At 49.1% G+C, this 22961-nt stretch overlaps 2 protein-coding genes across 4 annotated transcripts in view; both read right to left on the minus strand.

Annotated features, from left to right (window-relative positions):
- The window catches only part of HAPLN4 (hyaluronan and proteoglycan link protein 4), a 36417-nt gene extending 16934 nt beyond the window's left edge, over window positions 1-19483 (minus strand). Inside the window, exon 1 of the mRNA XM_067032560.1 lies at window positions 19480-19483. The gene's annotated coding sequence lies outside the window, so the exon portion shown is untranslated. The remainder of the gene's footprint in view (window positions 1-19479) is intronic.
- Window positions 2021-22961, minus strand: part of SUGP1 (SURP and G-patch domain containing 1) — a 30322-nt gene continuing 9381 nt past the window's right edge. The window contains exons 5-14 of one of the 3 annotated variants that reach the window (XM_059061074.2): window positions 22327-22438; window positions 21894-21994; window positions 20806-20929; window positions 12002-12357; window positions 5480-5586; window positions 4453-4630; window positions 3969-4075; window positions 2990-3135; window positions 2515-2644; window positions 2021-2219 (exon numbers count right to left, since the gene is read on the minus strand). In XM_059061074.2, the coding sequence (XP_058917057.1) occupies window positions 2193-2219; window positions 2515-2644; window positions 2990-3135; window positions 3969-4075; window positions 4453-4630; window positions 5480-5586; window positions 12002-12357; window positions 20806-20929; window positions 21894-21994; window positions 22327-22438 (1388 nt within the window). In that variant the 3' untranslated portion in view covers window positions 2021-2192. Of the gene's footprint in view, window positions 2220-2514; window positions 2645-2989; window positions 3136-3968; window positions 4076-4452; window positions 4631-5479; window positions 5587-12001; window positions 12358-20805; window positions 20930-21893; window positions 21995-22326; window positions 22647-22961 lie in introns of all 3 variants that reach the window. The other 2 variants (XM_059061073.2, XM_067032559.1) reach the window with 2 other exon arrangements.

Genomic DNA, 22961 nt, shown 5'->3' on the forward strand with positions numbered 1-22961 from the left:
GCAGGGTGAATTAGGAGGCAGCTTTTTGTCAACCCCTCCAAGGAGCCTCGGATTCTTGCCCACGTGGTACTTGTGGGTGCAGGAAACAGGGTGAGCGGTGCCCACCTGTTTCCTGCCCTAGGGAGCCCAGTTTTTTTTTTTTCTGGCCGTGCCATGTGGCTTGCGGGATCTTAGTTCCTCCACCAAGGATTGAACCCGGGCCACAGCACTGGACCACCAAGGAATCCCCTGGGGGGAAATTCTAACCCTCACATTCCCGCAACTCTCACCGGGCCCAGCCAGGGCCCCTTCTCCATGGGGCAGTTGGGTCCCATCTCTGAGCCTGGGTGACAAGATGAACTTCTGGCCACTGACCTGAGAGCCTCCTTCCCCAAGTGCCTGTTGCTCATGCGTGAAGCTCAGGTTTCTCTGGGCTGATCTGAATCTCCAGCCTCATTTCTTCACTTTTCTCAATTCTTGTGGTGCCAATACCCTACATGCCTCTCTCATATCTGCAAGATGTACCCTCTCATACTTCCTCACCCGTTACAGCAGGCCCCAATGTCCCCTCCTCCAGGGAGGTCTCCCTGCCACTCCAGCCCCACTTCTCCCCCTGGAGGGCCAGGGGTGTCTGGTGCAGCTGTCTACAGGTCTGGCCTTGCACCCTGTATCTGGGAAATACCTGCACACCCACACAGCATTTGGAAGCCTCCTCTTCCAACTGTCCCCCTGGCTGGGGCTGAAGTCCATGGTCCGAGTCTGGCGAGCCTTCTGGTCACTGAGAATTAGATGGAGAGGTGACCTTGACTTAGTGAGGTATTTGGGACCGAGGCCCAGGATCCCCATCACTGGAACCTCCGGCTGCCCAGACCTATACCCTTGTGCTCAGGACTCTGGCCCCCCCAGGGAAGGCTCCACCTCACCCCCTTGCCCTGCCCTGGATACAGCATCCATGGTGGGGAAACAGGGCAGTACGTGTCACGCCAGCCAGGGGTTTGCTGCTGAGTCTTCCAGACCCTGAACTCCCTCACTGAGACACTCCCCAGGCCACCTCCACCAGAGGTCCCACTTCCTCTTTATGGCATTTATCAGTCTCAGACTGTTAGGGGTTAATGGCCACAGCCCCAGCAGACTGTGGGTGCCCAGGGGCAAATCCCATCCATGTGACTCACAGTCAGTGCTCAGTGTTTGCTGAATGACTGTGTGAACTGCAGGCTGGCCCAGGAGCCTGACGCCAGCTTGAGTCCTCACAGGGGTTGAGCAGGACCTACTGGGTACGTGTATGAGGCAGGGGGATGAGAGGCAGTGGCTCCTCAGTTTGCCAGGCCCTGATACTCCAAGCATGGCTCACAAATTTCCGAGACCCTGCCCAAGCTGCTCGCTCAGCAGCTGCAGTTGCACAAGATCCCCAGGTGGTTTCTGCACAAGTGTGAGGCACAGGCTCCGGAGATGTGGCAAGCTCTCCTTGGTCTGGGCTACCCACTAGCCTCCCCTCCTCCAGGAGGCGTGTGATGTCTTAGTACAGTGTACCCGTCCATGAAGCTGTCCCCTAAAGGCACCAGCCCTAGGGACTCGTGTGTCCACTATACCTGTAGGACCCAGGGCAGCTAGGGTAGCTTGGGCTGCAGCCATCACTAGCCAGGTTTGTTGTGCGTGTGTGTAGGGGGGAGGTCCTGTCAATGCCACCTGTCAAGAGAGGTTGAGGGGCACAGGTGTGCCCTGGGTTCACCTGCCTTGTGGGTCTGAGGGAGGAATGGGCCCTGCCTGGAGACCCCCTCCCCAGCCTCCTTCTGCAGTGCAGTGCTAGGCTAGGAGGGGAGTCCCTGATGCCCCTGGCCCAGGTGCAGCCAGGTCTTGGCCAGCTGGCCGCCCCTCCCCTCTCCAAAGGTCCTCCCCTCAACTCCAACCCAGGCCGATGGGGGACCCCATAAGCAGACAAAAGGTCCAGGTGGTTTTCCAGGATTCCTTGGTGCTGGGCAGCCTTCAGAGCAGTATCCTGTCCCCACCTGTCCAGCCTGTCCCTGCTAAAGAACAGGAGGGATTTCTGGTGATGGCAAGACCAGGCTGCCATGGCAGGCAAGCACTGGGATTTTAATACACAGCACGACACTCGCAACAATGGGAAGGGCAGGCAGAGAAGCAGGCCGGAACATTCCACAGTCCAGGAATGGTCGGTCTTTTGGAAAGTACATTTGTGCATTTTTCCAGAATACTCAGTAGTAAGGCCGTCTGGGGTTGTTCTGTGGGAAGCAAGAAAGATAAAAGAGGTGGTTATGCTGTGCTAAAGGGAGCTAGCAGTTCCTCCCATCTAGAACCTAGCGGGGGCAGCTAGCCCACATCCTCTAAAAGAGCGGGCAGGCTTTGGGGAGGCGAGGCAGGCTCGAACAAGGTGGAGAGGTGGGGTGGGTCTGCTGGAGAGCCTAGATGGACTGCAGAAGGAGGGACACTTCTGTGACCAGCACCACCACCCGCCGACAGCGGAGGAACTGCAGCGGCCCGGCCACAAGCAACATAGGGCGATAGGGACACACGCACCAGGGGGTTGGGCCGGAAGCGGTAGGCCAGCATCATCCTCTTGCGGAAGGCCTCGTACTCGTCATCTTCCTTGGAGAGCTCGGCTGGCCGGTCAATGCCAAAGCCAGCACCATCTACTGTGGTGGTGCCCCTGCATTGGGGCAACGGGTGGTGTGAGCCGGGGAGCAGGCTGGTGCCGGCAAGAGGTGGGGTGAGGGACCTGAGCTTGGGGCAGGGAGGCCTCACCCGCCCTGGCTGGGCTCAGCAGCAGCACCCCAATGTAGCTCAATGTGGGGGCTATGCTGGGCTGGGTGACATCTGTCTGGGACACTCCTGGCACTGTGGGAAGATGGAGAGCCCAAGACGGCCCAGCCACCAGAGTCCAAATCCCTGACTCCCAGCCCAGTGATAGGGCTGGACCCAGGCCCTGGGCCTATGTCTCCGTGTGGGACTTTTCCTCTCCCACCTCCCCCCTGGCATTGGAGGCCACACTCACTTATTGACTGGGTTCTTGATGCCCTGGCCTTCTGAGCCCAGGCCATCGCCCTCCTTCCAGCCCATCTTCATCAGCATCTGGTAGCCGATGTTTTCTATTGTCAGCTTGAACTCCTTGTACTCTGAGTAGTCAGGCTCACGGCCCTCCTGCAGGGGGAGGAGGTAGCCGTCATCCACCAGGGCTGCAGCCATCCCGAGTCCCAGCTCTGGCCTGAAACCCCACCCCCACATGGCCTCATTGGCCGCTGGGACCACCTGCCCACCTGCCTCCCCACCACTAGGTCAGACTCCTCGAGAAGAGATCAAGGTGCCCGTTCTCAGAGGCCCCAGGGCCAGAAGCAGTACTGAGCTCCCCTGTGGCCAAGTCAAAGAGGGCAAGGTGACAGGTCACACAGGCCTTGTCCACCATGAGAAAGATTAATGGTTCACCAGTGAAGAAAAATCCCATGTTCCAAGAGCAATTTGTTACACAAAGTGCTAAAAAGAGTGCCGTGGTCACATGAGGTGACCATCTCATTGGTGAGATTACGTGGCACAAAGCAGTTTAAAAAAAAACTCTCAAGACTCTGTGGAATGTTCTATGTCAGCCCTCTCCTCTTGAGCATGAAGGCAGCATGGGAAGAACAACTTCACTCTGGAGAGCCCAACACGTGGGGGCGTCTGCCTAAGAAATGCTTTGCCTGTAAACTGCATTTACTTGGCTCCACTGGAAGCAGAATTTCCCTAAAGCCCCAGGAAATGTTTCTAAAGCATCTCTAAAGAGATGCTATTTGCTAATTCCCTACACAGACAGCACCTGTCATAAGCAGGTGCCACCCGTGGCAAGAGGGTCCTACCCCTCTTGCGAGCGAGGGGGCCCCTGAGGCCACCGCAAGTGCCTGCCACATGGGGAGGCTGCAGGAGGGGCTGGGACACTGCACAGGCTGCCTGCTAGACAGGCTCACAGCAGGGGCTGGTGCCTGGGGCCCCTCCCAGCCTACCTTCAGGGCCTTGAAGGTCTCCATGAACTTTTCCAGCTCATCGGGTGGCAGGAAGTCTCCGATGAAGTGTTTGCCCCGGCCCATCTTTGTCAGCTGCTCCGCCCATTCTGCCCAGAGATGGGGTAAAGGTGAGAGGAGGAAGGAGGGTGTGGCAGCCCCACAGCAGAAGTATGAGTCTCGGGGGGAGTCTGGGGCCATGGGGAACGAGGCAGCTGGTTGAGACCTCGAGCCCTGCTCTCCCATGCAGCCCCTGTGTACCGTGTTCAAACGCCAGTGAACACTCAGAGGACCATCCTCTTGCCACTGAAGAAACAGGCACAAAGAGGCCAAGTCTCTTGCCCAAGGCCCTACAGCCTGGATAGGTGGCTTAAGACCCCAGTGTGGTGTCTCCAGGCACTTCCTGGGCCGGTGAGTGGGCTTCCTGAGCCCATAGCACCCTGAAGAAAAGGGCACCCCCCCCCCCGTAACTCGCTCCTTGGCCCACCCCGAGTCTTGTCCATCTCCATGCGCCGCAGCTGGTGCTCCCAGGTGCCCAGCTCGCTGTCCACCTCCTCGTCGCTGTCATAGCCATGCTGGTGCTGCTGCAGCGCCTTCTCCCACAGCAGCTGCATGTCCTGCATCGCTCGCTTGTGCTGCATGATCATGTCGTACATCTGTTGCATCTGTGGGCAGCACACGCCAGTGAGCAAGGCTGTGCGCTGTACGTGCAGGAAGCTGGCCCCCTCGCCTCCCCTGTGCATGTTGGGCACCCCTTTTGCCCCCTCCCTGGAGCAGGCACAAGAGCAGGGCTCAGAGCAAGTGTTCAGGAAGGCACTGAGTCCTGTGTCAGGACATGCCCTGGGTTCCCTGCATCTCTATTTTGAGCAGGGAGGACCCCCCTCTGTTTCACCCAGAGCCCGGCCTGGAATCTGGAATATCCTGAGCACCATCACTGTGGACCAAATGAGGGCGACGTGGGCTCCTGACCCCTGGGAGGCTTGAGGGTGATGTGATGGGGCTGCCAGCCTGGAGGAGGTGGCCCAGGTAAGCTGTCCCAGCTGTGCATATCCTGCCTGGCCACAGAGCTCCCTGCTGAGCCAGCCCTCACTCCCAAACTGCCCAACACCAACTGAACAGCTGTCGCATCGTTCAGGGCACCCAGTGCCAGACAGGCTTATCCTGTACTGAGTGCTGCAGGGAACTGTAAGGAAAACTTAAATGGAGACTATCCAGTCAGGACCAGCCCACGAGCAAAGTGGGAAGTAGCTGTGGAGCATCAGCTGAGAAGGCTGCCCAGGCAGCATGAGAAGGCCTGGGCTCTGGGCCCAACTGTGAGCTTGGGAGGGCCCTCGGGGTGGCCTGCCATTGATGGGGGACGCACCTGCTCAAGAGCCTCTCCCCTGACTGTGGGGTTCACCTGACACAGGGAGGCTCAGAAAGAATACACCGTGACCACTGCACCACAGGCAGGGTGGGAGACAATACTCCACCAGCCCCTTGGAGCCTGCCTGCCCTGCCCCCCAGGGCCTTACCTCCTGCTGCTCCTTCAGCTGCTTCTTCTGGGCGTCCGAAAGCTCTGTGACACCCACCAGACCCACGGGCTTCCCCTTCTCGTAGCCTAGACCCTTGAGGTCCTGAACTAGAAACAAGACACAGGGTGGTCAGCAACAGACACGTGGGCTTAGCCATGCATCTGTGTCCCAGGCAGAGTCCATGTGTTGACGACACCTGACACACTTGGCCCATGTGGCAGGACACTTAAGTCGGAACAGTTAGTATGCATGTCACTTGATGACCTCGGGGGGCTTTGCTCCACTCTACCGTGTGTACTCAGTTCCATATCCACATGACTGCTCCAGGCAGGCTCTATGACCCCACACTGCAAATGCTGACACCAAAAATCAAGAGGTCTGGGGCCTCACTCAAGGTCACACAGCTAATGGGTGACAAGGCAGGGAATCTGCAAAGCCAGAGATGCTTGCACACAGGCTCTTGGAAGTAAGCCCTACGGTGAACAGATACCTTATGTAGACACACAGGTTTGGAGTCTGGCATAAGACTCAGCTGCGTGGTTCTGTTAGCTCCTTCTGGGGAAGCAGCCAACCATCTTTAAAGCAACTGACATTTAAGCTGGCATCACCTTTGGAGCTTGGCTGGAGCCTGCAACGCTAACTCACATCAAGATGCTGCAATGGCCCCATCTGGGTGGTGGAAACAACCACCCCTCAGGTGGTGGCTTCCTGGGGAAGAAGCCAGGCAGAACCGGGTGCAGAGGCCCCTCTGGGAGGACGGAAAGAGCCAGGTCTTCCCAGCTCAACGGGGCTGGGTCGTCGCCTGCAAGAACCACCCACAGGTGCTCCTGGACCCTCAGATTGCACACCAATCCCTCCTCGGTCTATGGGGGCTCTGAAAGATGTTGGAGAGCCCCATGGAGAGAGCAAGGGAGCCAAGGTCTGAGCAGCCTGCTGTGTGCCTGGATCACACCCACAGTCCCTTTCCTCCTTGGGCGACTTCACCAGTGAGCAAGCAGGTGGGGGCTGCCCACGCTCCCCTGGGGACAATGTGGGCCAGTGGGGCTTGAGTCTGAACCTGAGACTTCGGAGCCTGTACTTGTCCCCTAGAATGTGAAGGACCTGGAAGCTGGGGCTGGACCTTGCGGACATGATCTCAGAGGTGGGGGTGTGCATGCGTCAGAAGAGCCCTCACATCTGAGCACCCTCCTTTACAGTGGGCACCAGGTTTGGCACTTGAGCAGCAATCTGACCCTAGGCACCCTCAACCCTGGGTAGAGGTGCTATCTAGAGCCCCAGGAAATACCAGACTTTTCAGTCAGTAGCTTTTCTCTTTGGCCAAGGGAGGCACTCAGCCAGAGACCACTCTCAGAGCTGGGTGGGCAGGGCCAACAGGCCAGGCCAGCCCTGTGACCTGGGGGAGATGCCTTCCCCCTCAGCCCATCCTTGTGTGGCAAATGTGGGTGTTGGTGCCAGGGCATATATGACTCTTCTTTGTGCCTGTGTGTCCAGCTCCAGTGAAGTCAGGGGTGAGGGACGTTGAGAGGGTTCTGCCCATGGTGCAGGCTGCGTGGTGAGGGAGTCAGACAGACAGCATGAGACAGCCAATTATCAGTCACCAACATCATCTGCAAAATGTGATGACAACAGACCCCCACCCTTATGGGTTTGTGGTAGAAAATGAGAAATGAGGCCACATGTTGGCTGTCCCTGAAACTGCTGTCAAGGAGGGAGAAGCTGGATATCACTGTGCAAAATTGACTGTAACAATTATTGTTCTTATCACTGTGCATTTCCTGAGTTTCTAGGACAAAACTGAATCCAAGTACTTTAAAGCTTAAGGGAGAAAACAGGACTATCTATATGTTGTCTATAAGAGACTTACTTTAGATACAAAGACACAAGTAGGTTGAAAGTCAAAGGAAGGAAAAAGAAATTTCAAGCAAATAGTAACCAAGACAGAGCTGCACTAGCCATACTAGTATCAGACAAAATATACTTTAAATCAAAAAAGGTTATGAGAGACAAAGACGGATGTTACATATTTACAAAGATTTGATACAGAAAGAAGCTGTAACAATTAAATATATACACAGACTTAACAACAGAGCCCCAAGATAAATGAAGCAAAAATTGACAAAACTGAAGGGAGAAATAAACAGTTCAATAGTAATTGTTAGAGATTTCAATACCCTATTTTAAATAATGGACAGAACATCTAAATAGAAAATCAATACAGATATAGAGGACTGAACAACACTATAAACCAACCAGACCTAATAGATTATCTATAGAACATGCAATCCAACACCACCAGAATACACAGTATTCTCAAGTACACATGGAACATTCTCCAGGATAGCTCATTTGTTAGGCTACAAAACAAATTTTAATAAATTTTAAAAGACAAATCATACCAGGTATCTTTTCTGATCACAATGGAATAAAGCCAGAAATCAGTAATAGAAAGAAAACTGGAAAATTCACAAACGTGGAAATTAAACACACTCCTAAACAACAAATGGGTCAAAGAAGAAATCACAAGAGATCATAAAATGCTTAGGGATGAATGAACACAACAGCGCAAAACACACCAAAACTTATGGGGTGTAGCAAAAGCAGTGCCAAGAGGGAAATGTATAGCTGTAGATGCTCACGTTAAAAAAGAAGATAGGGCTTCCCTGGTGGTGCAGTGGTTAAGAATCCACCTGCCAATGCAGGGGACACGGGTTCGAGCCCTGCTCTGGGAAGACCCCATATGCTGCGGAGCAACTAAGCCCATGCACCACAACTACTGAGCCTGTGCTCTCTAGAGCCCGTGTGCCACAACTACTGAGCCCATGTGCCACAACTACTGAGCCCATGTGCCACAACTACTGAAGCTCGCATGCCTAGAGCCCGAGGTCCGGAACAAGAGAAGCCACTGCAATGAGAAGCCCGCGCACTGCAACAAAGAGTAGCCCCAGCTTGCCACAACTAAAGAAAGCGCGCGTGCAGCAACGAAGACCCAATGCAGCCATAAATAAATAAATAGATAGACAGATAAATAAATAAAGACCTCTGATCAATACCTAACTGTACATCTTAAGGAACTAGAAAAAGAAGAGCAAACTAATTCCAGAGCTAGCAGAATGAAGGAAATTAAGATTAGAATGGAGATAAAAGAAACAGGAAATACAAAATACAAGAGAAAAATCAATGAAATCAAAAGTTGGTTTCTTGAAAAGACAGACAAAATGGACAAATCTTTAGTTAGACTGCCTAAGAAAAATAGAGAAAAGACTCAACTACTAAAACAATAGGGGGATACAGCAGTCCACTTTATCTGCAAGGGATACATTCCAAGATCCCCCCAGTAGATGCCTGAAACCACACATAGTACTGAACCCCGTGTATACTATATATACATACATACATATGATAAAGCTTAATTTATAAATTAGGCACAGTAAGAAATTAATGACAATAGCTAATAATAAAATAGAACAGTTATAACAATATACTATAGTAAAAGTTATGTGAATGTGGTTTTTCTCTCCCTCTCAAAATATCTTACCACAAATGTAATGCCTTTTCCATTTTAACTAAGCACTCAGCACACTGTGGCCATAACTTTCGCAGTTTGAGGTATGACAGCAAAACTAGCACAAACTTCTTTTTCCTTCTTCACAATTTCATGGATAGATGATTTGTTCTTACCATAGATCTTGGAGACCTCAGCTTAAGTCAAGAACTTTTACCCTTTCACTTAAAGGAAATACTTGACGGCTTCTCTTTGGCATGTCTAAATTGCCAGTATCACTACTCTGTGCTGTGAGGCCATTATTAAGTAAAATAGTAAAATAAGGGTTATTTGAACATAAACACTGCAATACCATGACAGTCAATCTGATAACCGAGTGACTACTGGTGACAAATGGGTGGGATATGCTGGACAAAGGGATGATTCACATCCCAGGCAGGGTGGAACAGACAGCACAAGATTTCATCATAATACTCAGAATGGCACAAACTGGATCACCTAGAATGGCACAAACTACCAAAACTAACTCAAGAAGTAACAGAAAACTTGAATAGACCTATAACAAGTAAGGGGACTGAATCAATAATCAACTCTCCCCTCCCCAGCCCCCCAAAGAAAAGCCCAGAACCAGATAAATGCACTGGTAAACTCTACCCAAGATTTAAAAGAAGAGTTAAAAAATAAATAAATAAATAAATAAATAAATAAATAAATAAAAGAAGAGTTAAGACACATTCTTCTCAAATTCTTCCAAAACGTTAAAGCAGGACACACTTCCTAACTCATTCTATGAGGTCAGCATTATCCTGATACCAAAAGCAGACAAAGACAATATAAGAAAACTACAGACCAATAATCCTTATGAGTATAAATGCAGACAGAAATATGCAGCAAAATATTAGCAAACTAAATCCAACAGCATGTAAATAACTAGTAAACTAATTATTTACTACAACGGAGGGAGATTTATTCCAGGAATGCAAGGGTGATTTCATCATACAAAAATCAATCAATGTAATACTCCACATTAATAGAATGAAGGGAAAAACCCACATGATCATTTCAATTGATGTAGAAAAAGCACTTGACAAGATCTAACACTCTTTCATGATAAAAACACTCAATAAACTAGGAACAGAAGGGAACTTATTCAACATGACAAAGGCCATCTATTAAAAACATACAACACCATACTCAATTGTGAAAGAACAAAAGCTTTCTCCCTAAGATCAGGAACAAGGCAGGGATGCCTGCTTTCACCACTTCTGTTCAGCACAGTACTGCAAATCCTAGCCAGAGCAATTAGGCAAGAAAAAGAAATAAGAGGCATCCAATTGGAAAGGAAGAAGTAAAACTATCCTTATATGCAGATGACATGATCTTATGTGTCGAAAACCCTAAAGACTGTTACCCTAACAAATGAATTTAGCAAAAAATAAAAGATACATAATCAACACAAAAAAAATCAGTTGTATTTCTTATACTAACAACAAATAATCCAAAAAGGAAATTTTTTAAAAATTCCATTTGCAACAGCATCATAAAGAGTAAATCACTTAGGAATAAACTTAACAGAGGTACAAGACTTGTACAACAGAAAGACAAAACACATTGAAAGAAATTAAAGAAAACCTAAGTAAATGGAAAGCTATCCCATGTTCTCAGATCAGAAGACTTAAATGTTGTTAACAAGTCAATACCTCCCAAAGCAATCTACAGATTAATACAATCCCTATCAAATCCCAATAATGTTTTCTGCAGAAATGGAAAAGCCCATCTGAAAATTCATACAAAAATTCAAAGGACCTCGAATAGCCAAAGCATGAGAAAGAGGAACAAAGTTGGAAGACTGACACTACCGATTTCAAAATTTCCCACAGAGCTACAGCAATCAAAACAGTGTGCTACTGGCATAAGGACAGATATATAAACCAGTGTAATAGAGCAGAGAGCCCCAAAATAAACTTTTACATCTATGGGATTTTTGACAAGGGTGTCAAGAGACCATTCAATGGAGAAAGAACAATAGTCTCTTCAACAAATGGTGCTGGGAAAATTGGATCTCCACATGCAAAGAAATGAAGCTGGACCCTTATAACCTTATATACCTCATATACCTTATAACATATATAAAAATTAATTCAATTTAGGAGCTAAAACTATAAAACTCTTAGAAGAAAACATAGGGGCATATCTTCAAGACTTTGGATGTGGCTATGGTTTCTTAAGACCAAAATCATAGGCAACAAAAGAAAAAATAAATTGCACATCATTAAAATTTAAAACTTCTGTGTATCAAAGGACATTAAGAGGATGAAACTACAGCCCACAAAACTGGAGAAAATTTTTGCAAATCATGTATCTGAATGGGGGTTAATATCTAAAACATATAGAGAACTCCTACAACTCAATAACAAAAAGACATACAACCCAATTAAAAAATGGGCAAAGGACTAAAATAGACATTTCTCCAACTAAACTATAAACTGACCAATAACACATGAAAAGATGCTCAACACCATTAGTCATTAGGGAAATGCAAATCAAAACTACAATGTGATTTCACTTTACACTTATTAGAATAGCTATATAATAAGGTGAGAATGAGAAGAAACTGGAACCCTTGTGCACTGCTGATGGGAATGTAAAATGGTGCAGCTGCTGCAGAACGCAGTTTGGCAATTCCTCAATAAGTTAAACAGTATTATCATGAGACCCAGTGATTCCACTCCTAGGTATACACAAAAAAGAATCAAAATCAGGAATCCGAACAGTACTTGTAGGCCAATGTTCACAGCAGCACTACTGACAATCGCCAAAAAGTGAAAATAACCCAAGCTTCTAAACAACTGATGAATGGATAAACAAAATGCTGCCTATCTGTACACTGGAATTCTATTCAGCTGTGGAAATAAATGAAATTCTGACATGTGCTTCAACACAGATGAACCTTGAAAACATTACGCTCAGTGAAAGATGCCAGACCCTCCCCAAGAGGCTGAGGGAGGGGGTAGGCCCACCTGACAGAGGCGAGGGAGAAGCATCCACGTCCCTCTGCACCAGCTCGGCAGGCGGGAGCTCCACCTTGTCCTCTTCAGGACCCCACCGGCTCTTTCGCTTCCTCTTCATGTTGGCTGTGGTGGCCGGCTTCCCTGGGGCAGCTGAAGATGGGTTGACGTTGGGCAAGGGGACAGATGAGGTAGGGCAGGCAGTGGCGGTGGGCATGGACCCCAACGGGGTCTCAGGAGGAGATCTGCGCTTCAGTCCAAGGTCAGGTGCCGTGGGGGTGCCCGTGGGACCAGCCTTGGCTTTCCGGAACTCCTCCAGCTTCTGGCGGTAGTACTTGTACCCTTGGCTGTTGGGTTCATACAGAAAGCTGCAAAAGAGAGTGGGGGGCACACCGTCATTGGGCCTCAGCCCCCTACCCCTGATTTAGGGCAGAAGAAGCTTGGGCCTTGTGTAGGTACACGGGGGTCAGCTAGGTCACTTCAGGGTCATGTCAAGATGGAGGTCTCTATCGTGACCCCTGCCCTGCCAGGCCTCAGGGGCTGCTGGTGCTGGTGGCCCAAACTAGATGAACAGTGTGACATGGCCACAGCCTGTCGTGCTGCTGTTCCTGTGAGCTGAGGGCCACTCCAAGCCCCTACCCCATCTTTATCGGATGCCTGTCACAAAATCACTGATCTCCTGCTTCAAAGGAAAAGGTGCGGGCTCTCTCAGACCTTCCCCAGGCTCTGCCAGGCTTCTTCCCCTGCTGTCCTAGATGACTGCACCAGTGCCTACAAATCAATAAATCCTGAGTTGCGAGAGACACCTGGTGCCAAAAAGGGCAGAATTTGTCCCAAACCTGACAGCTGGGCATATTTGCGCTCCTTTCTGATGCACCCTTGAGAGGCATCAACAGTGGACAGAGACAAAACAAAGACATTAAACATCGGAACAGACAGGGAGCTCACTAACAGCCTTGCTGGTAGCTGTTGGTCCCCAAGTGCAGAGCAGGAGGTGCTGGGTTCATAGCCGGCAGAGGCTGCAGCTCCTTCTGCACCTGCCCAGCATCTCTCAGACTATTCATGTACTGAGCCAACAGTCCCACTTCTAGAGTCCACACCAGAGGGAAGAGTCACAGACCATTTCCACATAGCAAAACCTGTGCACAGCAGAGATTACAAAGCCCCTGACAAGAAGGGGCTAGACTTGCACTCATGAACCTGGAAAGACAGTCACGGCACAACGCTGTACTACAAAAGCAAAATGCAGGCTCGAGGGCTTCCCTCGTGGCACAGTGGTTGAGAATCCGCCTGTCGATGCAGGGGACACGGGTTCGTGCCCCGGTCCGGGAAGATCCCACATTCCGCGGAGCGGCTGGGCCCGTGAGCCGTGGCCGCTGAGCCTGCGCGTCTGGAGCCTGTGCTCCGCAACGGGAGAGGCCACAACAGTGAGAGGCCCGCATACCGCAAAAAAAAAAAAAAAAAAAAAAAAAAAAAAATGCAGGCTCGAGGATGCTGTAAATTCCTTCTGTATAAAAGGAAGTCAGCAGAAAACAAATCCACATACTACTTCTACATGTCTACGTCAGAGATGGGAGAGGGATGGGAGGACTCCCAATCCTGCTAACATCCTAGGGTGGGATGGAGGGATGGGGAGACTGTGTCATGTTCTTTGTATTCCTGGGTCATGGTACAAGCATGTACACCCTTCAGAAAACCCAGTGTGGAACATTTGTAAACGTTAAAAGAAACAAAGATCAACAAAATCGTTAAGCCTCTAGCCAAGCTAAGAAAAAAAGAGAGAGGACACAAATTACAACAGAAAAGAAAGAAGGGCCATCACTACAGATCCCATGGACATTAAAATTACTACGGATTACTATGAACAACTCTATGCCCACAAATTTGATAACCCAGATGAAATGGGCCAATTCTTTGAAAGGTACAATCTGCCAAAACTCACACAAGAACTAGACAATCTGAACAGGCCTATTTTAATTAAAGAAATTGAATCAGTAATTAATAACCTTCCAAAAGTTCACTGATGAATTTCACCAAACATTTAGGGAAGAAATTTTACCAATTCTGTACAATCCCTTTCAGAGAACAGAAGCAGAGAATATTTCCTAACTTACTCAGTTACCCTCATACCAAAACCAGACAAAAACATTACAAGAAAAGAAAACTATAGACCAGCATCTCTCATGAACACAGATGTAAAAATCCTCAACAAAATATTAGCAAACCTAATCCACTAATGCATAAAAAGAATAGACACCACAACCAAGTGGGATTCATCCTAGGCAGGCAAGACTGGTTCAACATTTGAAAATCAAGTAATGTGGGCTTCCCTGGTGGCGCAGTGGTTAAGAATCCGCCTGCCAATGCAGCGGACATGGGTTCGAGCCCTGGTCCGGGAAGATCCCACATGCCGTGGAGCAATTAAGCCCGTGCACCACAACTACTGAGCCTGAGCTCTAGAGCCTGCGAGCCACAACTACTGAGGCCCGTGTGCCACAACTACTGAAGCCCGCGTACATAGAGCCCATGTTCTGCAACAAGAGCAGCCACTGCAATAAGCCTGCATACTGCAACAAAGAGTAGCCCCCGCTCACCGCAACTAAAGAAAGACCGCGTGCAGCAGTGAAGATCCAATGCAGCCAAAAACTAAACAAATGAATAAAATAAAATAAATTTTTAAAAAAAGAAAATCAAGTAATGTAATCCATCAGGTCAACAGGCTAAAAAAGAAAAATCACATGATCATATCAATCACTGTGGAAAAAGCGTTTAATAAAATCTAATACCCATTCATGAGAAAAACTCCCAGTAAGCTAGGAGTACAGGGGAACTTCCTCCACTTGATAAAGAATATCTACAAAGAACCTACAGCTATCATCATACTTAATGATGAGAAACCTCAAGCTTTTCCACTAAGAACAGAAACAAGCCAAGAATATCGCACCTTCCCAATGCTTTTCATTATCATTCTGGAAGTTCTAGCTAATGAAATAAGATGAGAAAAGGAAGTAGAAGGTATACTGAGAAGGAAGAAATATAACATGATCGTCTACATAGAAAAAACAGATGAAGGACTTCCCTGGTGGTCCAGTGGTTAGGACTCTGCACTCTCACTGCTGAGAGCCCAGGTTCAATCCCTGATTGGGGAACTAAGATCCTGCAAGCCATGCGGCATGACAAAAAATAAATATAAAAAACACAGATGAAAGAATAGACCAAAAAACCCTAGAACTTAATAAGCTATTATAGCAAGGTTGCAGGATACAAGGTTAAAATACAAAAGTCAATCACTCTCCTATATACCAGCAACAAACAAGTGGAACTTGAAACTAAAAACACAATACCATTTACATTAGCATCCCCCCATATAAAATACTTAGGTAATATGTAACAAAATACGTACAAGATCTATATGAGGAAAACTAAAAAACTCTGATGAATGAATTCAAAGAAGAACTAAATAAATGAAGAGCTATTCCATGTTCACAGATAGGAAGACTCAATGTTGTCAAGATGTCAGTTATTCCCAACTTGATTTCTAGATTCAATGCAATTCCAGTCAAAATCATTTATTCTGTGGATATTGACAAACTCATTCTAGAGCTTATATAAAGAAACAAACAACCCACAATAGCCAACACAATACTGAAGAAGAACAAAGTTGGAGGACTGACACTACCTGACTTCAGGACTTACTGTAAAGCTACAGTAATCAAGGCAGTGGGGTATTAGTGAAAGAATGGACAAAGAGATCAACTGAACAAAATAAAGAGCCCAGAAACAGATCCACATACATATAGTCTGTTCTTTGACAAAGAAGCAAAAGCAATACAATGGAGCAAAGACAGTCTTTTCAACAAATGGTGCTGAAACTGGACATCCACATGCAAAAAAAAAAAACCTGACAAAGAATCTAGAAACAGACCTCATAACCTTCACAAAAATTAACTAAAAATGTATCACTGACCTAAACATAAAACATAAAACTATAAAACATAGGAGAATACCTACATAACCTTGGGTATGGCAATAACTTTTTAGATACAACACCAAAGGCATGATCCATGAAAGCAACTGATAAGCTGGACTTTATTAAAATGAAAAACTTCTACTCTGCAAAGGACAAGATCAAGAGAATGAGGAGAAAAAGCCACAGACTGGGAGAAATATTTACAAAAGACACATCTGATAAAGACTGCTATCCAAAATATACAAAGGGGACTTCCCTGGTGGTGCAGTGGTTAAGAATCCACCTGCCAATGCAGGGGACACGGGTTTGATCCCTGGTCCGGGAAGATCCCACGTGCCACAGAGCAACGAAGCCTGTGTGCCACAACTACTGAGCCCATGCACTGCAACTACTGAAGCCCGCACGCTTAGAGCCCATGCCCGTGGCAAGAGAAGCCACTGCAATGAGAAGTCCGCGTACCACAATGAAGAGTAGCCCCCGTTCGCTGCAACTAGAGAAAGCCCCCGCACAGCAGTGAAGACCCAACATAGCCAGAAAAAAAACAAACAAAAATAACAAACAAAAAAACCCCAAATATACAAAGAACTTTTAACACACAACAACAACAACAACAAAAGCCAGGGCTTCCCTGGTGGCGCAGTGGTTGAGAACCCTCCTGCCGATGCAGGGGACACAGGTTCGGGACACGGGTTCGTGCCCCGGTCCGGGAAGATCCCACATGCCGCTGAGAGGTTGGGCCTGTGAGCCATGGCCGCTGAGCCTGTGTGTCCGGAGCCTATGCTCCGCAACGGGAGAGGCCACAACAGTGAGAGGCCTGCATACCACAAAAAACAAAACAAAACAAAACAAAACAAGCCAATTAAAAAATGGGCCAATGATCTTAACACACATCTCACCAAAGATTTACAGATGGCACATAAGCATTATGAAAAGATACTTCCCTTCATGTCATCAGGAAAATGCAAATCAAAACAATGAATATCACTACACATCCATAAGAACGGCCAATATCCAAAACACTGACAACATCAAATGTTGATATGGAGCTACTGAAACTCTCATTCATTGCTGCAAGGAATGCAAATGGTACAAGCCATTTTGGAAGACAGTTAGGCTGTTTCTTACAAAACTAAATATACTGTACAATCCAGCAATCACACTTCTTGGTATAAAAGAGTTGAAAATTTATGTCCACACAAAAACCCTGCACACTGATGTTTACAACAACTTTGTTCATAATTGCCAAAACTTGGGAGCGACCAAGATGTCCTGCAGGAGGTGAATGGGTAAACAAACTGCGGTACATCCAGACAATGGAAAATTATTAAGTGTTAAAAAGAAATGAGCTATCAAGCCAAAAAAAGACTCAGAGCAACCCTAAATACATATTACTAAGTGAAGGAAGCCAATCTGAAAAGGCGACATACTATGATTCCAATTATATGACATTCTGGAGAAGGCAAAACTATGTGGTTGCCAGGGGTTAGGGAGGAAAAAGGGATGAACAGGCAGAACACAGGGAATATTAGGGCAGTGAGAATACTCTGTATGATATCATAATGATGGATACATATCATTATACATTTGTCCAAACCCACAGAATACACAACACCAAGAGTGACCCCTAACTATAGACTTTGGGTGATCATGATGTGTCAACAAAGGTTCATCAATTGTAACAAATACACTATTCTGGTGGGGGATGTTGATAATGGGGGAGGCTCTGCATGTGTTGGGGAAGGGGGCACATGGGAAGTCTCTGTACCTTCCCCTCAATTCTGCTGCAAACCTAAAACTGCTCAAAAAATAACATCTTAAAAAAAAAAAATTAAGAGACGAAAGCAAGAAGTCGTTTAAAGAGGGAAGGGAGCAGATGGCTGAATTTAAAAAAGACTCATAGCAACCAGGACATGGATTTAAAGTGATTTGGTTCCTCCAAGAAAAGCAGACTGGGGAATTCGCCCACTGGGGCAGGGGGGCAGCTCCTAACGGGGTGGGTCTCCTCTAGGCTCACGAGCTTGCCTCTTCCTGGCCTCAGCTGCTGATTCATGCTGATTCTCCTCCAAGATGCCCTGAGAGGCAGCACCCAAGAGCCCCCCATGGGTATGCCTGTCTGTGAGGAGCATAACAGCTCACTATGGGCCCCAGGCACAGGGGCAGGGGATTCTACAACAAAGACCCCCTCTGACTGGTGTAATCCCACCCACAGGGATAACCAAAGTTACCACTTTGGTGTCTTTTCCTTCCAGACTTTTTCCACTGCAGATTTATTTGAAGAGCTGTGATTCTATTTTCCGTATCCTGATATTTTAAGAATTTCTTAACCCGAGAACATAAGGCTTTCCTGTTAGAATGCAGTGTAGCATGGTAGTGAAGGCATCTCCACCAACTGGCCTCCTTGCCTTGCTCACCTGTTAAAGGCCAACATGCCGGGTTGTTGTAAAGAACAACATGGTTCACCGGCGTGATGTGTTAGAGTCACATGGGGCTTGAGGTGTGCTGGCTGCTACCACCTTCAACAACTTGCCTTCCGATGGCCACGATTCCACTGCAGAGATGCAGTTATAGGAGTTTAGCCCACTGGGGCTGGACTTTCATTGTGTTACTAATTTTCCAAAACTACGACAGTGCTATACATGTAACATTATTTCTGGGGATGGCATCTCAGAAGTAGAATGACTGGTCAAAGGAACAGGTATTTCCAGCTTCTTTACAGATGAGCACAGCTATTACAATTGTTTCCCAAAACTCATAGCTGCTGGGAAATCAGAAGGGAAGGGCCCAGAGCGGCAGGAACATGGGGTGGCTGTTAGATTTGGGGTGAGAGGAGCTGCCTTGCGCCTGACCCCACGTGAAGATGAAACAGTCTGCTTGGTATGAACCTGCATGCCTTGCCCAGGCCCGGACGCCTGATCCTCCCTCGTTTACTATGTCCCCCGTGTGTGGAGTGCCAACTGTAGTTCAGCTCTGGTGTTGAAATGAGCTCCCCCAGACCACGCTGGTCACCTTCAGCTACTTCTCTGCCAGACACCCCCAGGCTCTGTCCTTATCCATGGCAGTCACCCTGTAGCCTCCATCAAAGCCACACCCAACAAGCTGGATGCCTGCCAGTAATGCCCCCACAAGGCGCAACAGCTGCAGGGAGGGCCTTGAGTCACTTGTGGTGTTAATGTCTCTTCGCTTTGACCCCAGGGAAAAGGCTCGGCTGGAGCTGCTGAGCCCTGGACCCCTGTGACCAGGGAGAGCCACCTGCGCTGGGGGTTTTGTGCAAAATTCCATTACCTCGCCCACTTTGCCTGAGGTAGATTTTTTTGTCAGCTCTTGTCACGCTGAATGACAGTACACTAAGTTTCCTGTTTAAATAAACCTACTTAGGTAAATGAAGAAAAAAAAAAAAAAGACATAGTGACTTAGACCGTAACACTGCAACACTGGTTTGGGTAGTGCAGAGTGGTAGCCGATATCCCTGAGTTGTGAGAAGATCCTGGGTCTCCTGAACTCTAGACTCAAACACCCCACAGCCCCTATGAAAGCTCCTAGCTGCCCAGGTACCAGACACAGGGACACCTGAAACCCTCAGCAGCCCTTCCCCACCCCCGGCCGGCCCCACCCGACGGTTCCCTTCTGCCCCCATGTGCCTCGACCTGGTGTGCTTGACCACCCTCCACAACTGTGGCCAGATGATCCTGGAAGAACAGTTGGCCCTGTCACTCCCTATGCAGACCCTCCAAAGCTCTCAGTGGACACCCGAGCCCTCTGGGACCCAGCCCAGCCCGGCTCCAAGGCCCATCTGCACTGCGTCAGCGCTCACCCTGCTCCCCCGCCAAGGTGGCACAGCGCCCGCCATCTCTGCCGCTTCACTCCTGCGTGGCAGTCCCTCCAGACGCCCTTCACTTTGTTCCGTGTCTAGCTCACGCTGGCTCACATGTAGTAGATGCGACTGGCCGCCTGCCCAGCATCCACACCTTCTTCTTTCTTCCTGAGTCCCTGATGGTGTCTAGAGCTGCAGAATCAACCAGCCCAGATGGCTGCTGCTCGAGCACTTTCGTTAAAAGCGCCATGGCATCTCCTCACCGACTGAGTGGGGACTTGTGTACTCGTGGCCAAAAGTGTCCTCATGGGTGCATCACCTCCACAACAGGTTCAGTGTCCACCTCACAAACCTCTGCCAGCCCCCGTCCTGCAGCAGTGACCACCCCTCCCACACCCCAACATCCGGCCCCCCCATTCCACCTTCCCTCACAAAGAGCTGGAGCTGAACCCACTCAATGAACGACAGAGCGGGGGGAGCACAGACCCAGCCTGAGGGAGTGGTGTGTGACTTCGTGGCTGGGGACAGCAGGGAGGCCAGGATGCTTGTCCCACCCACTCTGTGGAACCTGCACACAGGCTGTGGGTTCCCCCTCCCCAGAGCCTGAGGTATCACATTCCCTGCTTTCCTGCTATTTCCCTTGTCATAAAGATGAGACCCTCAGGATGCAAACAGTGAACAACGATTCGATGAGTTTCTGCTCGAGTGCCTGGCCTATTCTGTTACAAGGGAGCAAGGCAAGTGCTAGAGACTTTCTCCATGAGGCACCTGGAAAACACAAGGCCCCAAAGGTCCCCACACACCTGCCTCAGAGATGATTCAAGGCACCGATGTGCACTTGGGGAATGCCTATGGGGTGGCATGGCTAAACTCTGTGGTCAGAAACTCCTGGACCTGAGTCCTGGCCCTGCCAACTTCTTGCCATGGGACCCTAGCACATCTCAACACCACACCAAGCCCGTTTTCTCAGCGGGGGAGCTGTGACTAGGGTGAGAGGTTACCTCTCCAGTGGGTTCCCCCCCGCCCCCCGCTTACCTGAATGCCTGGTTCTCGCGGTTGTTCTGGAGAGCAATGGTTTCCACCTCGGGACCCCCATCCGCTATGAACCTGGCCAACTTTTCTGCGAGGCTCTTGACCTCTTCGTCCTCTGGGGGTGAAACTTTAAGCAGGCTGTCAGTACTGAGCTCAACTCACCACACCCAACAGCCTAATTTCTGCTAAGAACCCCGGGCAACAAGAGGGGTTTATTTTAGGAACAATACAAAGAAAAACAGGCAAATGGGAATCAGATTACTGCACTGGAACCAAACACCTGAATTAATATAATAATATATCTTGCGCTTCTGCCCCCAACACCCGACCCCTTCCCACCCCATATGTCTGGGGGTTTTGGACCCACACTGGGACGTGGGAACAGAATGTGAGGGACAGTCTGGGTCCAGGCTGGAGGAGAGATAGGAATCCCCACCTCAGTCTTTCTGCTGGCAGCTGTCCCGCCAGGTCACATGGGGGGATGGGCCTGGCCCGCCTCTCCTGGGAAGAAGGTCAGGGCAAGGGACTGCAAGTGACAGACATGATGAACCAACGTCTGTAGCCCACATTTGGCTTAAACATCAATCCCCCTGCTGCCCACCAGCACGTGGCTGGGGTTTCACTTCATTACAGCTGGAGACCAGGCAGCATCTCACCCTCCCCTGACACTCATCCCACCAGCTGACCATTTTTGTCTCCTGGCCCCCCTCGACAAGTGTCAGTCACTGCATTTGTCTCTAGGTGTCCTCAGTGCCCAACATGCAGCAGGTGCTCACTGGCACTTGTGAAAGTGACCATGAACCAAGGGGCAAGTGTTCCTCCCCTGTGCCCCCTTTACATGCACAGGGCTGAGCTCCTGGACATGACCTTGACCTTTACCTTGACTCTTAGACCTCCCCACTCCTCAAGAGCACTGGCAGGGAGGGCAGTGCTGGTCCCACCATGACCCCAGCTCACTGGGAGGGCAAAGACCTGCACTGTCAACGCCACCCCACGCCACGACGGGTTCCAGGAAAGGAACCCCGATTCCACCTGGGGCGTGGTTTGTCCACACGCCTCCCTAGAACCTCCCACCCCCTTCAGCCACCTACCTTTCTGAGAGGCTGCCTGCAACTTCTGTGCTTCCTTTCTTATCTCAGCCACCTTCTTTCTGTAGTAGAGGAATTCCCTGCTATTCTTATCATGCAAAAACCTGGAGAGGAGTTTTGTAAAACAAAGAGTGGAAAATGAGCAACGGGGATGGGTGGACCCATGCAGCTTCTGAAGACATACTGTGCAAAAGCAAGCTGGTGAGCAGAGACACCTTGATGGGGCCCCAAAATAAGTCTCCACACCACACTGGGGGCCCTTGCTACCTCTGGTGTGAATCAGAAAGCTCTCAGAACAGTATCTGGCCCACGCAAGTTAAGCACCCAGCCCCGGCCAGCTTCAGTCACCACCAGGGTTTTACAAGAACATTTGCATGTACTAACATGTGGCAAGAACATTAAGTAGCAGTGGCCTTCCCCTCCCAGGAATACTTACGAAAATGCTGGGTTATCCTTGTAGTTCTCCATAGCTACTTTTTCTAACTCGGGGCCTCCTTCTGCCACAAAGCGGGCCAATTTCTCTATCACTTTCCGAGTCTCGGCTCCCTCTGGGGGTGAAACTTTAAGGAGGCTGTCAGTACTGGGGTTCAACTCACACACCCCACAGTCAACAGGCACACTCTCTCTACGGACCACAAGGACAGAGGGGTCGGGGGAGAAGAGGGTGAAATGCGGGAGGTTGTCGGGCGTCCCGGGTCCATGCACAAAGCACCATGATGAGGGGTGAGTCGGTCTAGACAGCCTTTGCGAGACATGCTGGAGGGAGAAAAGTGTGTGAGCCTCCCAAAGGCCAAGCCAGTCCCCAGGCTGGCAGGGAGATGTTGGAAAACATAGCCAGCCTCCCCCTCCTTTTGTGGAATGCTCAATTCCTTTCTTAACCAGTGTTCAGTACAATAAATCAACTCCCTTTCATCCTTCAAAGACAAATTCTTTTTTAAAAATATCATTACAAACTCTGATTTAAAGATATCAGTGGGTTTCAATCCAACACAATTAATATCATCACAGAGGCTCAATCACCCCCTCTGTGGTCAGTGGAGCCTCTTCAAGCTGGCTTCTGAGGCCTTTGGA

This window comes from Kogia breviceps, chromosome 4 (genome assembly GCF_026419965.1).
Source record: "Kogia breviceps isolate mKogBre1 chromosome 4, mKogBre1 haplotype 1, whole genome shotgun sequence".
Classification (NCBI taxonomy): domain Eukaryota; kingdom Metazoa; phylum Chordata; class Mammalia; order Artiodactyla; family Physeteridae; genus Kogia; species Kogia breviceps.